General features: G+C 28.3%; 1 protein-coding gene and 1 pseudogene across 1 annotated transcript; one reads left to right on the top strand and one right to left on the bottom strand.

Moving 5' to 3' along the window:
* The first annotated feature begins 1547 nt into the window (after positions 1-1547).
* LOC145190537 (dnaJ homolog subfamily B member 6-like) lies at positions 1548-17484 on the top strand. Its single transcript, XM_090090584.1, has 8 exons — positions 1548-1684; positions 10720-10829; positions 14322-14375; positions 14473-14548; positions 15612-15664; positions 15919-16078; positions 16168-16205; positions 16507-17484. The coding sequence occupies exons 1-8, from the start codon at positions 1617-1619 to the stop codon at positions 16716-16718; spliced, it is 771 nt and encodes a 256-aa protein (XP_089946710.1). The 5' UTR covers positions 1548-1616; the 3' UTR covers positions 16719-17484.
* LOC149887280 (uncharacterized) lies at positions 11301-12988 on the bottom strand (annotated as a pseudogene).
* Positions 17485-17617: the final 133 nt, after the last annotated feature.

A 17617-nucleotide genomic window follows, 5' to 3' on the forward strand; every position in this document is an offset into this window, starting at 1 on the left:
TTCTACCGTAAATTTGATTCGTTTTTAAACGGTTTTTTACGTTTTTAATTTGTAATTAATAGCTGATGATTGCCGTAAGGCACGAAACTTTAAGTACTATTAAAATGTTGTTTTTCTCCATTTAAATAACAGATATATATATATATTGCTCTATTATTATAATATTGAGCACTCTTTTACGCACAAGAGCTTTGTATTATCTTGATATAATACATAACCAATCAATATATATATATATATATATATATATATATATATATATATATATATATATATATATAATACACACACACGCACACACACACACACACACACACACACACGCACACACACACACGCACACACATACATACATACATGCATACATACATATATATATATATATATATATATATATATATATATATATATATATATATATATATATATCTATATATATATATATATATATCTATATATATATATATATATATATATATATATATATCAAACTTGAAAAATAAAAAGGAAAGAACAATTATTTGCTCCTGGCAGAGAATTTTTACTGATGTAATTTTAATGTTATATTGAGTTTTACGAGCAACTTTTATCATAAAACAAGTTTATTTATCCTTTTTTTATGTTCAATTCATAAAATTTCATGTATTTGAAGGCAAAAAATGGCGCAATAATATTTAAAAGAGTTCTAATTTGGTAATTTAGAAATTAACACTTGTAGTGAAATAAATGTTTATCGTAGGAACTCCTAAAATGTAATCGGAAAGTGAAGTGCTCGCCTTTATATCATCCTTAATAAAAATGTTGCCTTTGATCCTCACTTCAATTAAAAAAAAAAAAAGCAACGATTAGTTGTTAAATTGTTGTTAAAACTTGGATCGCACCTTTTTTTTCCGCTACAGGATTTGAAAAATACAAATTTTTTTATAACCATATAGCGAAAAAGAAGGTGTTTTCCGAATTTTAACGTCATTTTATTGTTCTGCAGGAAAATTTATGGAAGGTTTAAAATTCCTTCGAGTAAGGAATATTCCCTTTGTCACGATGTTACCATTAACACAAAGTATCATGACGCAATGCCGCAAAATCTCGAAATTTCGATCATAAATCTCGCTTCGGGAATAAAATATTGGGCAACGAAATTCAGGACCATAAATAGTGAAAAAATCTTTTTATTTCAAACATTTTTACTTGGTTTCAATAATTTAAACTAATTTTTATGAAAATAAATTATTAAAAGTATGCAAGATATTTTTAAATAACATTGAAAATTATTGAAGCATGATAGTTTGAAGAGTCTGTAGAGTATTGATTGTGAGTTAATAACATTTTAAAAAGAAACCAATGAATATGTAGAGATAAGTGTATACATATGTTAAAATTACTATCGTCTAGTAAAGGATACTCTGATAATAGTGATGTATTGCTTGTTAGCATCTCGTGGTATCCTTATTTTTTATGTTTATCCAGATTTTGATTTATTTAAAAAACTTGTAAATGTAATTTGTTTTGTACTTTAAGGTGTCACTTGAATAAAACCTTGGTAATAAAGCAGAGTATTATAACACATTTTCTCACGTGATTCTTATTTTAGTTAGAAAAATAACAATAACAGAAAAATGTCTGACGATTTTTATAAAATACTTGGAGTTGAAAAGTCTGCTAACGATAATGAAATCAAAAAAGCGTATGTTTAAATATTTCATTTTATTTTATCTTTTATTTTATTTTTAAGAAAGAGTTTTATGTATTTTGCATAATGTGTATATCAGATTTTAAAAGATGATAAAAACTGCATGTTAATAACTTTAGTAGCTAAAATCTATCACTAATTTTGAGAATTCAATGAAGAATCTAAGAAGTGGAAAAGTTAAATATAAAGCTTAAGTAAAACTTCTTTTCGCACAAGCTTATATTAGTTTAAAATATATAAATATATTAGTGAAAATTATATAATATAAATGATTTAATAGATTAAATTATTTAATTCAGTATCATGGTATCTTACTTTATTTTTATATAAAATGTTATATTTGCTTTAGATTTCTATTATTTTTCTTCTAAAGTTCATTTTTATATTTTCAACTCTTTTTGTATAGATCTCTATAAAATTTAAGTCTCTCGAACTCCCATATGGAAATACAATTTGTTGTAAATATAGTTACAATGGGAGAATTTTGAAAACATTGGCTACAAACTTATTCCATTAGGGAGTCATAATGTGCTATATACTTTAACAGAGCTAAGTTATGTAATTTTATTTGTAGCCTATTTTTTAAGTTAAAAAGTTATTTGAAGATTCTAATAAGGTTGTGTATGGCATTTGATTGACATATGATTCTAATAAGGTTGTGTATGACATTTGATTGACATATGATTCTAATAAGGTTGTGTATGACATTTGATTGACATATGATTCTAATAAGGTTGTGTATGACATTTGATTGACATATGATTCTAATAAGGTTGTGTATGACATTTGATTGACATATGATTCTAATAAGGTTGTGTATGGCATTTGATTGACATGATTTTAATAGGGTTGTGTCTGATCATTTAAGATAAAAGTTTGTGATGGAAATTTAACTATGTAATGCTTTATCAAAGATTCTATTTTTGCATAAATATGTGCTCTTTCAAACTCAGCGCTGTATTAACTATTTGTAGGCACAAAAAATGGAGTAAAACCAAAGTAGTAGTTATCTCAAATCCTTAATATTACAAAGGGACATTATTCAAAAGTAAAATTAAACAAAAATAGTAAGAGACAGTGAAAATAAATGTTAGGCCTACAAAAACTGGCTAAAGAAATAAGCCTAGTGCAAATATACCTGTTGGGCCATAGTTAATCTGGCACTATTGTAGTTTTCTAGCAGTGAACACAATATTTCAATGCTAAATTTTCTCTTCTTCAAAAAACTCACAACAAAAAGTTTGCCTTCAATTTATACTTTATAAATAGCCTCAAATATGGTCATAAAATAAATCCCTTATACTATATTTATATTTTCTCAAGGAAACTACATCATTCACAACCAATGTACGAAATTTCTCCCACACAATTCAATTACAACTATTCAAATTGAATAGGACAGAAAACCAGTAATTTAGTAAAGTCTACTTATTGCTTGCATAATTTAACTTTAATAACATGAAAACTTTAATTTTAATAACATTAACTTTAATTTTAAAACTTTAACTTTAATAACATTCAAATACAATTAAATTTTTTTGGACCAAATTTTTCCATATATAACTATAGGTATATATTTAGCTAAAAGTTCTATTTATTTAGATTTTTAAAAATCTCAGATAATAGTCACCAATCAGGTTTTTTTTAAAGATGGTTTATGTCGCATCTACCCCATGCACTAGTAGTCCCCATGAAGTTTTCTGGAGTATCTTTCAGCAAAAACAAAACCCTTTAGTTTTATGTGTAAAGCTGTTGCTAAATATTATTCACCAATTTGTTGTGACCCATATGACAAGTGGATACACATAAAGCTGGCATGAAAAGGTCAAAGTTTCAAATATTTGGATAGTAGTTAATATTTCAAACAGCTTTTTAGAGAGCATGACTTACTTAGCCATGCACATTGAGCAACTGTAAGTTTCAATTTAAATTCAATGGCTGGAGCAGGTAGTTTCAATAAATTATCACTGTTCTTTGAATCTACTGAATATTCTGTTATTTGCTTTTGCTTTCTTTTTTTGCATAAGGTAACTGGCAATTAGATGAAAGTGAAATTCTTTTTATGCACTCCACAGCAAGCAGCACCATTTATACTAGAAAACATGTCTGAAATGTTTCTTTATAATTCTACATCAATAGAATGCTTGCATGATAACACACAGAGAATGATAAGTCTTTTAATCAAATTTCAGTATTTATCAGTGAATATCATGAAATTCTTGGTCATTTTTTTGCTCAGCCTAAAAGAATACATCAATTAAAAAAAAAGAGGTCAATTAAAAACACTCAGATTGATTTTTTTAATCAAAAAGTTATTCTTTTTTCTCTCCTTTTTTAACTTCCAACATCCTAAAAGTACCTTGATGGAATTTAAAATATTTAAAAATAACCTTGAACATATTTAAGAATATTTTGTAATAAGGGCTTTGACTGGCCCAATTAACAGCCTCTAACCTGTACCTTGAGTAGGTGTCAGGATATTGGGGAGAGCCAGTTTGGTTGTCACACTTTTTATATTTTAGACTGCTCAGCTTTTGTTTTTCATTAAATCAATCCCAAAGTTTACACAAAAGTAGTTTAACTATTTCCGGTAACTATTAGGATATTTTTATGATATTGAGTGAAATATTTTTTGCTGTAAAATCATTTTTCAAAGACCTCTTCTGTGTGACAACCAACCCTACCCAGGGGGTTGGTTGTCATATACTATGGGGCTGGTTGTCACATTTCTTGGTGTGTTTTGATTATATTTAAAACTGGTACCAATAAATTTTGTTTATACAATACCAAGAATAAATCTGAATAATCTGGGAAAAAAAAATGCTGATCTAATAGAAATGTTATTAAGAGCTATACATATATATATGTATATATATATATATATATATATATATATATATATATATATATATATATATATATATATATATATATATATATATATATATATATATATATATATATATATATATATATTAGGGTGTCCCGTTTTTAGGGTCACATTTTATTTTGACTGCTCCTAGCATTTTTCTGCTGCGTATGTGTGAGAAAATGAGGTCTGTAAAGTTTTAGAGCTCTAACTTTATTTTTGTGACTACACAAGCCACCTTAAGTTTAAAAAATCATGATTTTTGAGTGAAAAAAGCCTATTTTTACAGTGCTTGTGTAGTCACAGTTTGAAAGATACAGGCTAATCTTATGTTGAACCATGTACTATTAACCCTCATTAGTTAGAAAAAAATTGGGAGCAGTTTGAATAAAACCGTTACTTAGGTTTGAAGTGAGTTCAAAGATACGCAGTTGACGCAGTTCACCCATTTTTATGCGGTTTGATGCGGTTGACAAAACCAAACAAAATACTGATCTAATCATTATCAAATGGGTCTAAATCGATTTCTGAATCCTTTTCACACCTAATTAGACTAACGAAAATCCAAAATCTGTTATAATATGTTAAAGTTATAAATCATTTTGCTTTCTTGCATTGTCTCAAAAATGTCTGAAACGTTTTAAAAGCAAAAGAATAATTTTATTTTATACCGCTTAACTGAAGGATTACCAAAAGTGCTTCAAAGTAGTGATAGAACACTATTATTGGAACTTTCAGAAACTTTATCTTTTTTATGTGAAAGAAAACTTTATAATTCTTTAAGTGATAGGACACTTTTATAAACTTCTGTATATTATAGTTGTTATTTGACTCCAGTGCAGAGAGTAAACTTAATTGAACAGAATGGCTAAAACCAGAAAAAAGAAAGAAATATTTCTTCTTAAGAGTATAAGTGACAAGTTGAATGACAATCAACTCCCTTCTAACAAAGACATTTTGGAGCATTATTATTTTTTAAAGTTTGAAAATCCTAAGATCAAAGATAACACCCTTCTCTGCTGTGGATTCTCTCATGATTTCAAGCTCATTTGTGAGGAAAATTGTCAGTGTTTGGTTAAAAAGGTCACTGCTATTTATGAAAAAGCTGGAATTCCAACATCCAGAGTGGACAAAGTACAGAAGAAAATGAGTGAATTGCTAGCCAAGCACAAAAAATTGATTTCTCTTCAAAAAAGGCAAAACACTAAAGAAGTAGAAAAAAGAATAATTTTCAAAGACAATATTTTGCCTGTTCTTTTTGATGTTATGACCAGTGATGTGATACAAATATTAGAGAAAGATAAGAAAAGATCTCAGGTAGACAAGGCAGAAGATATCATTTTCATAAATGATCAAAGAAGTTGCAGGAAAATGTACATTGGGAAAAAAGATAAAAGGTACATTTATTCTGCTCAAAGATCTCAACAGGCAAGAGTAAGAATGTCTGGAGCAGATCATGACCAGAGTTATCAGTCTGAGCTGCAGGTTTCATCTTCAAGTGAAACAGAATTATCTTCAGAGGAAACAGACACCTCTAATTCTATAGACTTGAGTAAAGATGAGATAGATCCACAACCATCTACATCTGCTGGCATAGTAGGAGATACTGCCCTTATTTCGAAGGTTAAACATGTAAGCATCAGAGCTCAATCCGATATTTTAAAGCAGGTGGCTAATACAAGTGGACTTTCCAGTAAAGGTATGTCAAAATCCAATTTACACAGAATTGGCAGAAAGGTCATACAGGAAACAGCGGAGGAAGCAAGGGAAGCTTTAAGAGCAAAAGCTGGATCAAACATGATTCTTCATTATGATGGAAAGCTAGTCAAAGAGTATACTGATGGAAAGAAACTCAAAAGAGAACGCTTAGCACTGGGTGTAACTTGTGATGGAGAACATTTTTTGCTTGAAGTACCTCCTGTCACTGATTCTACTGGAGCTTGTCATACTGAGAAGATTATTGAGATTTTAGAAGAAAACTCACTCAAAGAAGACATTAAAGGTCTAGTATTTGACACCACTGCGTCAAATACAGGCAAAGAAAAAGGAGTAAATTCCAGGTTAAACATCTATCTTGGAAGACCTGTTATGCATCTTGCTTGCAGACATCATATCTATGAGTGTCATATTAAGAATGTTGCAAAGCTCTTCAGGACAACCTCAGGTCCAGATAATCAACTCTTCAAGAAACTGTTGGATTAGTTTTCTCTTATTCAGATTGATCAAAATAAATTTTGCAAATTCAAATATGGAGTAAATCAACAACTTGACAATGCTGCTAGAGTATCCCTAGTAATCATCACAAAGTTATTGGATGAAGACAAAATACCCAGAGGTGAGTATTGGGAGCTAGCAGAAATTGTTCAATTCTATTTATCCCCAGAGATTGATCAACTGAGAGTTCGACAACCTGGAGCAATTCATCATGCAAGGTTTATGGCACAGGCTATATATTACATGAAGCTGCAAATTCTGAGCCAAATGACAGATATTGTTTCCACAGCTTCTACAAAAAGAGAAGTTGAAGCCATCTCTGAGTTTGTAGCATTGTATTATGCAAAGTGGTTCTTAACCTCGTCTCAGACTGTAATTTCTCCAAGACATGACATAGAAGCAATCTGGGAGATGAAGTCATACATGCAGAGCAGACCTAATGTTGCAGCCATATGTCTCGATAGCATTGCAAACTATACATGGTATCTTCATCCAACTTTAATCCCATTTAGTTTACTGGATCCTGGAGTGTCAGATGAGGAAAAGACTGAAATTGCTGAAAGAATCCTGATGATAAATGATTCAAAGAAAAATGTTCCTCTGTCATTTATGCATAAGAAGGTAATGTATCAGGTTTCATTGACAGAGAAGGAGAGAGGCCCAGGTTGTCTGAGTTTGTTGATTCAGAATCCATTTTGATATTTAACATCTTAAAAATGGATAACCAGCAGCTTAAATGGATGAAGATTCCACCTAGTATGTGGAACAGATTGTCTGGCTACACAAAGTTCAAGGAATTTATCTCCAACATTCCTGTAACTAATGATGCTGCAGAAAGGAATGTTAAGCTTATACAGGACTTTGTTGATGGAAGCCATAATGAAGAGCTGAGGCAAGATCTCCTAGCAGTGGACCAGAAAAGAAAGGCTGGAAGACCCCAAGGGAGTGGTGGAAAGAAAAGAAAATGTTAATATGTTGTAGAATTAGTGGTTAAAATGTCTAGTATAGTATATAAACAAAATTAAACATATAAGTAGTACTTTTTAACCGATTTTGTCACATAAAATATTAAACTTTCATATATATATATATATATATATATATATATATATATATATATATATATATATATATATATATATATATATATATACATACACATATATACAGTGCTTCCAGAAAGTATTAGCGTGCTCATACTTTTTTTTACCTAAGTAAACTTCAAATGAGTTTAATTCAAAAACAATAAAAGGGTGATTGATAGTTTTTTTTCAACTTTTTCATAAAATAAAGCAGAATTACTAATTGTCAAATATATAAAAGATATTTCTTTATTATTATTTTGAATTTAATTAGAATACAATAAGAGTGAAAAAAACAATGTTAAAAAAGTGTGCAAAAGTATTAGCGCACTTACAGTTTTTCAAAGATTCTAAGAAAGTTTAATATTTTATGTGACCACCTTTGTTTTTAAAGCATGCCAAGACTCTACTCAGCATAGAATCTATATGTTTTCTGATTAATTCTTGTGGCACGGTGTTCCACAACTCTTGGATTTGCGTTTTGAGCTGCACCAAGTTAGTGGGCTTGCTTTTTTATAATTTTTAGTCCATCCAACTCCAAAGATTCTCAATAGGATTTAAATCAGGTGAGCGAGCGGGCCCAGGCATTAGATTCAACCATTTTTCTTCCATCTATTGCTTTATTGAGCGTGCTGTGTGGCAAGGAGCGTTATCTTATTGATATTGCCAGGTGGAGTCAACCTTGAAAATGTCCATTTGCTTTAAATAATCTTCTAATATCTCTCTATATTGATGTTGATTAAGGCGATCAGTGTAAAAAAGAGCCAGTCCATAACCAGATCCAGCAATGCAGCCCCAAATGCTAATTGAACCTCCTCCTCCTTGAACTCTTGACATGATTAAACAAGGATTATATTTTTCATTTTTGTATCTCCTCATGACAACCCTTTTCTTGCACTTAATAAGTTCAAAATTTGTCTCGTCCGAGAAAATTACTTTTCTCCATTGCTCTACAGTCCATGCAGCTCTCTCTTTGCAACATTTTCTTCGCTTGAGACGGTCTTTGATACTTAATAGTGGCTTCTTTGTTGCAAAGTATGAATTGAGATGTTTTTTCTTCATAAGCTTGCTAATTGTTGATCGGCTAACTTGATATGCACCCAACGCTGTATTCAGGTCTGAGGCGATTTCGGCTATGCTCATGTTTGGGTTGCATCTGGCGAGCATAATTGCTTTATTTTTGTCCCTTTCTGACATTTTTTTGGGACGACCAGAGCGATTTTTGTCTTTGACTTTCCAAACTCATAATTTTTTAGCGTTGTTCTAATGCTGCATTCACTGATTTCAAGTTGACATCCAATTTCTCGATTGCTGAGACCACTTTTGTTCAGGCCAACAACTTGCCACTTTGTTTCAATTGATATGCTCCTTAAACCCATATTTTTGTTGTTGCAATTTTTAAGTTTTAACTAACTGTATTTCAAATGATATTTCCGCTACTTCAAATTATTCCTCTTATATTTTTTATTGACTATTATCAATCAGCAGAGAGTTTTCAAACAAAAATTAACCAAAAAAGTTTTTCTCAAAGGAATTAAACGAGTGTGCTAACACATTTTAAATGATTGCGCTAATACATTTTAAATGAGTGCGCTAATACTTTTGCACGCTTAATTTTAGACATTTTTCAGAGTAGTCATTAAACTTCTAAATAATTCATAAAAAAAAACAAGCAGGTTGACAATATTTGACATTATAATTAAATTTAATTGCTTTTACCTTTCATTTAAAAAAAAATTAGTTCAAAATTAAAATTACTTTACAATTTATATTGATTTGAAGCTGTCCATAATAAAAAAATTATGAGTGCGCTAATATTTCTGGAAGCACTGTATACACACACACAAACACTAAATCTAAACAATGTATAAACAAAACAACAGACAATTGTACAAACAAAACAACAAACAGTTGAACTTCTGTATTTCTTTTTCTATAATTATGTTAAACATTGGATCAATTTAAAGTTATACACATTGAAATAAATAATTTAGATTATAGATATTAAGTTAAACAAATGTAACACATTGAGTTTAGATTTTTAAATAATATCTTAAACATTAAAATATTTCTAAAAAATACAGACAAATAAACAAGGAATATCTAAAACCAACATTTAGTTTGCAGCACACAGAGTCAAGGCAATTGTGACAACCGTCCCCATATATTTTGTCACAAGCAACCCCTTCTATGTAAGTTGCAAGACACCTGTAAATTTACCTAAAACCGTGTGAATTTCATGAGAATTTTTTGTGGATTAAGTTACTCAAATGGATAAAAAACTTTAAAAATGTACATTCAAAGCACAATAAAATAAATTTTGTTTGGTAAAAAACAATTTCTAAGTGAGCGAAATTTAACTTTTTCATATCAAAAACCTATAAAAACAAATAACTTGTTTTCTACACGCTAAAAGAAGCTGAAAATTATAGTGAAAATGTTTTTTTTTATAAAATATTTTGATTGTATTATTTTAAAGTTCTAAATCTTATCTACATTTCCTGTAATAAACTTTGTGACAACCAACCCCGCATGACAACAAACCCTGCTCTCCCCTAGTCCTCAGAGTGGCCAGCTGAAACCTTGTAAACTGTGTTCTTTGATAAATTCACATTTGGATGCATAACTTTGCAGGCCTCTAACTCATTTTTACCCCACATTGAGGAATGGTGCAAGTTAATACTAAAATAGTTTTCTTTTTAAATCTGGCACATTTATCTTTTAATGTAGCTCATAAAATATTGCAAGATATATAAGTAAGATGGTTAATGTTAAAGTAAGATGGTTCATGGTACACATAAATATAATAGGTCAGCATAGTGCAAGATGTGTCTGTATAATAAATGATATAAAAATGTATTTAGATATCGAAAGCTTGCTCTAAAGTGGCATCCAGACAAAAATCCAAATAGAAAAGAAGAAGCAGAAGAGATGTTTAAAAAAATTTCAGAAGCATATGAAGTTTTGTCTGATAGTAAGATTAGTTTGTAAATTGTTCTTGTTGGATTATTTGTATTGAATCTTGCTGTGGTAAAACCTTTAGATTTTTTGTAATGTTATTTAACTTAGCAATACTAATAACCGAGAAGGCTATGAGAAGTCATGACAGGCTTCTCAGTAAGGCTGCGTGGTTTAGTTATTTTTTGGTTTGGTTTTTTTCGATTCAATTTTAAGTTTAAAACCAACTGTTCAGTTATTTTCAGTTTGTTTTAAATAATTTTTTTGTTCAGTTTGGTTTGGTTTCTGTTAAAACAAAACATTATTTTAGACATCATAATTTATTTACATATATTTCATAACTTTAAAATAGAATACTTTTAAAAACACCAAATTATAAGTTAATCTTTAGTTTTTTAATATTTTCTTTTATATAAACAATCTTTGCAATATTTTCAACCACCTATTTAATTCTTCTGGTGGTCATGATATCACCGGCAGTAGAAAAAACTCTCTGAAGTTGCAGAAGTTGCTGATATATATAAAAATTTCAGTGCATAATTAGAATTGTTTTCTTCAAAGACTTCATTATTTTCCACCACTTTAATATATTTGTCTTTCATCAAATTTTTTATATTCAATCAAATGCAGGCCTTTGAAATGTAAGTCTAAAAGTTAGCATAGCAATTAATCACCATTGAAAGGACATCTTTCCTGCAGTTCACATATCAACATTTTTATATTCTTGTTGGCTTGTATTTGTGATGATGTTGGGCAAGTAGCTCTTTGTACAAGGAATATAATTCAGGTATTACATCTTTGACTGTTGGTCTTTAATCAGCTTATAAAGCTACTATAATATTGTGAATTTTTTCAAAAAATGGATTGTTGTATTCTAATATCTTCCATTGATCATTTGAGGGGCTTGACCTTTCAAACTCTTCATTTGCTTTTGCAAGTGTTTTGTTTGCATCTTTGACTAGAGGACTGACTTTATACACTTGTATTCAGTTCCACTGTGTTGTACAAGGAACAATCAATTTCCTGGCCTTAATTCCAAATTCTTTACATGCATCTTGAAGCTTGGTTGTGGAAAGAACGCTTCTGTGCGTGTTGATGCTAACTCCATACAGTTTTTCATTGCTTTAGACAGTTCAATTGAATTTTTTATTGCTTTAAAAATAACAAACTATATTGTGTGATTGTTGCAGTGCAACTCTAACTTAACTCATCACTTTCTTTAGTAGCTAAAAGATTGTTGCTGCCATTGCCATTAATATTCACTTCTTCATTTAAGTTCAAATTAGCAATAAAAATATCCATGTTTACTGTAACTGCTACCTCAGTTTGTCTACCAGTAAATAGTGCGCAAGCAATGAAAAAACTAGTGAATTGTAAGACTAATGCAGGAATGATTGTTCTGACTTGTCCAGAGATCTGTTGTAAACTAACTTCAGTTACTTCTGGAAAATCTTTGAGAGTTTCTTTTTTGCAATCCCTTCTTAACCTTTTCATACGACATTTAAAGTTTTTGACATCTAAATTTTGATGCAAATTTATTATTTAATTCATCAATAAATGCTTGAGCTCCTTCATTATCTAAAGTTTCAAAAAGTAGATGAAGATTGCAAACAAAATTTTATTAACACTAAATCAAACCTTAATTGCTTTGGATCAATTAACTCATATTTGTGATTTTTGATTATGCAACTTTCAATTTTTGTTGTTTTAGTCTCTTTTTTCTTATCAAGTTTTTGTTTATTGTGTCAGTGGTTTTCAAAAGATGTTCCTTCCAAGATGTTTCATGTTTGGTTTCAACATGGTCAGTTAATGTTGAAGTACTGCCATAGTTTTTTTTTTTTTTTGTAAGATTTAAAGCAAATTTTACATTTGACTTCAAATCTATTCAGCTTTTCAAAGAATTTCCAAATATCACTTTTGTTTGGTATCTTCAATCAGAATAAAATATAAATCGCTTCTAAGAGAACCAAACCAAGCTATAGATATAAAAAATGTAAATAAAATTTTTATTTGGACAAGTCTAAATATCAGATAACTAAGTTAATATATTCTGAATTTTAAGTAAAACAAAACAAACAAAAAAAAATACAACAGTTAAGAAAAAGGTTCGATTTAACTCACTTGTTTCATTACAATAATATCCAAAATTCTAAATAACTTTCCTGGTACACCCATTGGTTTTATTTCACAGTAAGCTGTTTGAATTATTTTGGAGTCATGCTTACATTCTCTGTTTTACTTTGCTTTTTTGTGGTTTAAAGTACTGAAGCTAAATGATTAAAGTATTATTAATTTAGTTTTGCATAAGTTTTTTGATTTTCAAAATTTTTATATCAGTTTTACAAGTTGTTTTGGTTTGCCTTGGTATGGTTTAATATTTTAAATAATCAGATTGGTTCAGATCAATTTGATTTTTTCAGTTCAGTTTTCACTGAAAGAAGGGTTTAGTTTGATTAACCATGCGGCCTTACTTCTCAGTGAACACCACTGGCCAACAATATAAATTTGCTAATTTCTAGACAGGCTGGTCAGAAATAGCAGTCATGATTTTAGTCACTACTTCTCTTTATATCTTTTTAACATGAAATGCAAATTTTTTTTACAGTGATTTAGAGTTCAATAATTTTTTTTTTTTTTTTTTTTTATTAACATCTATAATTTATTTAAGTCACTGTGTTTGAATTCAAAGTAATTGAGACATGAATGTCTTGCAAAATCTGTTCCTGAAGTCTATTCCTGGTCAATATGTGCTGTCCACTTATATAATAGAAAATACATTCTTTTAGATGAAAACATTTAAGATAAGATTTGAGATCTTTTTTTAAGATAAGTTAAGATATTGATCTAAAGATTAACGATAAACAACTAACAACTGAAGATTAAAAATTAACGACAAACAATTAACGACTAAAGATACATGATTAAAGATTAAAGATAAGATAAAGTTGATCTAAAAATTAACTTAAATACTAAATTTTAATACTAAAATTTCACTTATATACTTCCATTTACAGTTGATTTTAAAAGATCACTTTAAATCAATAAGAAAGGAACAGTTTGATTAAATCAGTGGGTAATTAAAGTAGGAGACAAGCAACTTGTAAAGAAAAATGAAATTTGTCCTAAAAATATGTTTAACAATGCAGCGAGCTACTGTTTGTTTCAGTAAGTTTCTTTGCTGAACAGTAATTTATTAGAGGATTAAAAACAAAAACAGAGAAATAAATAATGTTATACTTTGCTTATTCACGTTTTTTACAGTGGAGCTGTGAATAAACTTTATTATATTTTATGTACCCAAATGACAGAAAATCTAGTTTAAAATCATAGCGAGCATTTTTTGTGTTAACTGTTGTAAATAAAAGCTTTTTTTTTAAAAAAAAAAGTAAATAGAAAATAATGCAAGTTCACATCAAATTCAAAATAATTGTTCTTATAAAAATCTTGTGGTAAAATAATAAAGTAAAAGCCATTAACTTTTTTAACTTAAGATGTTTCTATTTTTTAGAAGAAAAAAGAAAGATCTATGATCTTTATGGTAAAGAGGGTTTGAATGGAGGAGGTTAGTTTTTAAATGTTACCTGTTTTTTAGAAGAGAAAAGTTTAGCATTACAATTTTTTGGATTGCGAATAGTTTAAAATTTAAATCAAATTATCAGGTGGAGGTCATTATCAAGAGCCGTCATTTAATGGATTCAGTGGTTTCTCGTTTCGGCATGCTGAAGACATATTCAGGTATGTTGTTATCTATAAGATCTTTGTTATCATTTCTAATGTTTCATTGTTCCTGTTTTTAATTTTCCACTTCTTAAATGAACCTAAAATTAAAATGTATTGACCTTAAAGAAATGTACCTTTAAATGTAAAAGAATATCTGAGTTTAGTCTAAATATATATAGTACCTTCCAAGATAAGGATATCCATTATTCCAATATTTATTTAATGTAACTTATTCTTTGGATTCTATTTGTAATAATCATTGTTATTATTGATTAATAAGTTTATCATATTCTGTAAGATTCTTAAAATGTTGGTCATCAGATTTAAACCAGTATTAGTAAATGAAGGTCAAACTATTTTTTTGATTGCCATGGATCTTTTAAGTAGTTTGTTAGGATCTACATACATACATACATACATACATACATACATACATACATACATACATACATACATACATACATACATACATACATACATACATACATACATACATACATACATACATACATACATACATACATACATACATACATACATACATACATACATACATACATACATATATATATATATATATATATATATATATATATATATATATATATATATATATATATATATATATATATATATATATATATATATATATATATATATATATATACCTGTGTATGTATATTACACACCCAGTATATATTAGTGTTGTAATATTATATTTTATTGCTATAATCATTTATAATCATTTTTATGATTGTTATCAGTGGTATAAACAATTTTTTTTGTTTAAGAATACTCAATAGACTAATAAATAGAGGAATTACTTTGAATGTATAATAAGTATATATGATAGTATTTTAATCTTCATGCAAGCAATTCTCAGTGAAGAAATACACAATGAAGAAAAATATGAGATATTTCTTTGAAGTTCATTTCTTTTCATTATTTTAATTTAACCTAATGTTAGCTAGAGATTAAATTATACCAATTACATTATGTTTATATGTAATTTATTTATGATAATTTATGTGTAATTTTACCAATTATATTTGCTAACATGTATAATTTTATTATTTAGAGATTTTTTTGAACATGACCCATTTGGAGATGATATTTTAGCAGACTTCTTTGGTAAGTATAGGATTTTTTTCTTCTCTTTTTTTTCTCTTTTTAAATGAACAAAGAGATTTGATGAGTTTTTATATTATTTAGTTAAAAAAAAATCTTGTGACACAGTTTGAATAATGTAAAGCTACTAATTTTTATCCCTATGTAGTTCTTTAGTTATCATGCAAATCCTAATAGTATGAGTCAATGAAGTAACCTTTTAACTGTTTGATGATAAACTTTAAATTGGTTCCTAATTTTTAAGTTATAATTTTAAGGTCAAAGAAATCCCTCTGCAGGTAAAGTTCGTTCTACAAGAGGTGCTGGTAGTGATTTGTTTAGCCATGATCCATTTTCATCACGAAGTAATTTTGGTGGATTTGGCAGATTTGGAGGTTTTGGGGGATTCAATGATGACGACTTTTTCAGTACTGGAAGGTGAGCATATTCTTGTTAAGTGTATGGTTTTTTTCTGTTTGCAGTTGTGTTTTGCTGAAAATTTCCCCTTTTTTTTACTTTTTATTTAGTTCTTCATCTTTTTCAAGTTCTTCATTTGGTACTGGAGGTGATAAAATTTCTTTTTTAACTTTTTGATGTGTTTAGATTTGTTCAATTTGTGTATCACAGCAATCATAATCATTTTATAAAATCACATTTTTGTTGTGCTGTAAATAACTGGCAAATCAAACCTTTTTTTTTGCTTAGCTTATTAATGCTATATTCTATATTATAATTCTATATTCAAACAAGATACTCATGCTAATAATTCTTCCTCTTAATGTCCATCATGTCATAATGAAATTTAATTAGTCTTTTTTTCAATTTTTTTTTATAAATTTGTGTAAATAATAAATATTGGTTTTTAGGAGGCTCATTTAAATCAACTTCAACATCAACTAAAATAGTAAATGGTCAATCAGTCACTACTAAAAAGATAGTTGAAAATGGTAAGGAAACAATTGAAGTATATGAAAACAATAAGCTTGTAAAGAAAACAGTGGATGGAGTACCACAGTTAACGAATGGAAGTCATGATAGTCACAGAATGCTAGATGCACCATCTAAAAAGAAAAAATAAATTACTTACTGATACTCTTACAAAGTGAATGAGATTGACAATTGTAAATATATGCAGACTTCAGAATAATATAAAAATAGTTATATAAAAATGTTGATTGATGTTTATATTGGTTGTGGTATTTGTCTATAAAAGACTCAGACTCATATGATAATGTCCAGTGAAAGCCTTTCCTTAAGATTTTTAGATCTTTATGTTTACTGTTTTCTGTTTATGTTTGTTCATTTTGTTACCAACTGTATACATACTTTTTATGCCTAAGTCTAAACTGGCTTAAATTTTGGTTATAAAATCATTTCTTGTTTTTAAAATTTTATAAATGTAATATTTTTTTCATTTGTTTAATTGCTTACCTCAGAGATGAATTATTTATTGGTTGGGTATAATACCCATTTATGTTTGACTTTTTTTTTGAGTTAATTAAAAAGCTAACTTGTTTATTGGTGAGTTTCATAAAGTTACTTAGAAATCTATTTTGTTTTTTTAAAATGTTCATTCTTGTTTATGGATTGAGTCCAAAATTTTTAAAAGTGTTGCCATGTTGTTGTGCCTTTTAAAGGTGTTTTTTTTTAAACTGGAAAATATTTCCATATAATTGTTGTTGATAACTTTTTTTTTTGTTTATTATTTTTTTAAATGTGCTTTTTTTTATGATGTGTTTTGATAACACCATTAAAAGTGTTTAACTTGGAAAAATACTTTTTTTTTCTAAGTTATTGTAACTTTAGGTGCTCATTTGCAATCATCATTTACATGATTTTTAAAATTTTGTTTTTTAAACATTTACAATCTTTATTATACAAAAAGTGTAGATTTAATTTGAATAAAGATCCTTGGATCTAATAAAACACTTATTTTCAGTTTAAATTTAAATTTAAGAAAAAGAAAATAAATAAATA

Source organism: Hydra viridissima, unplaced genomic scaffold (genome assembly GCF_058129835.1).
Source record: "Hydra viridissima isolate aposymbiotic clone 2 unplaced genomic scaffold, HvirCarnegie_v1 scaffold_6, whole genome shotgun sequence".
Lineage (NCBI taxonomy): Eukaryota > Metazoa > Cnidaria > Hydrozoa > Anthoathecata > Hydridae > Hydra > Hydra viridissima.

Coding starts and splice junctions, on each gene's coding strand:
- LOC145190537 (XM_090090584.1), top strand. CDS start 1,617: ATGTCTGACGATTTTTATAAAATACTTGGAGTTGAAAAGTCTGCTAAC. Junction 14,549..15,611: donor CATGCTGAAGACATATTCAG/GTATGTTGTTAT, acceptor TTTATTATTTAG/AGATTTTTTTGAACATGACC. Junction 16,206..16,506: donor TTCTTCATTTGGTACTGGAG/GTGATAAAATTT, acceptor ATTGGTTTTTAG/GAGGCTCATTTAAATCAACT.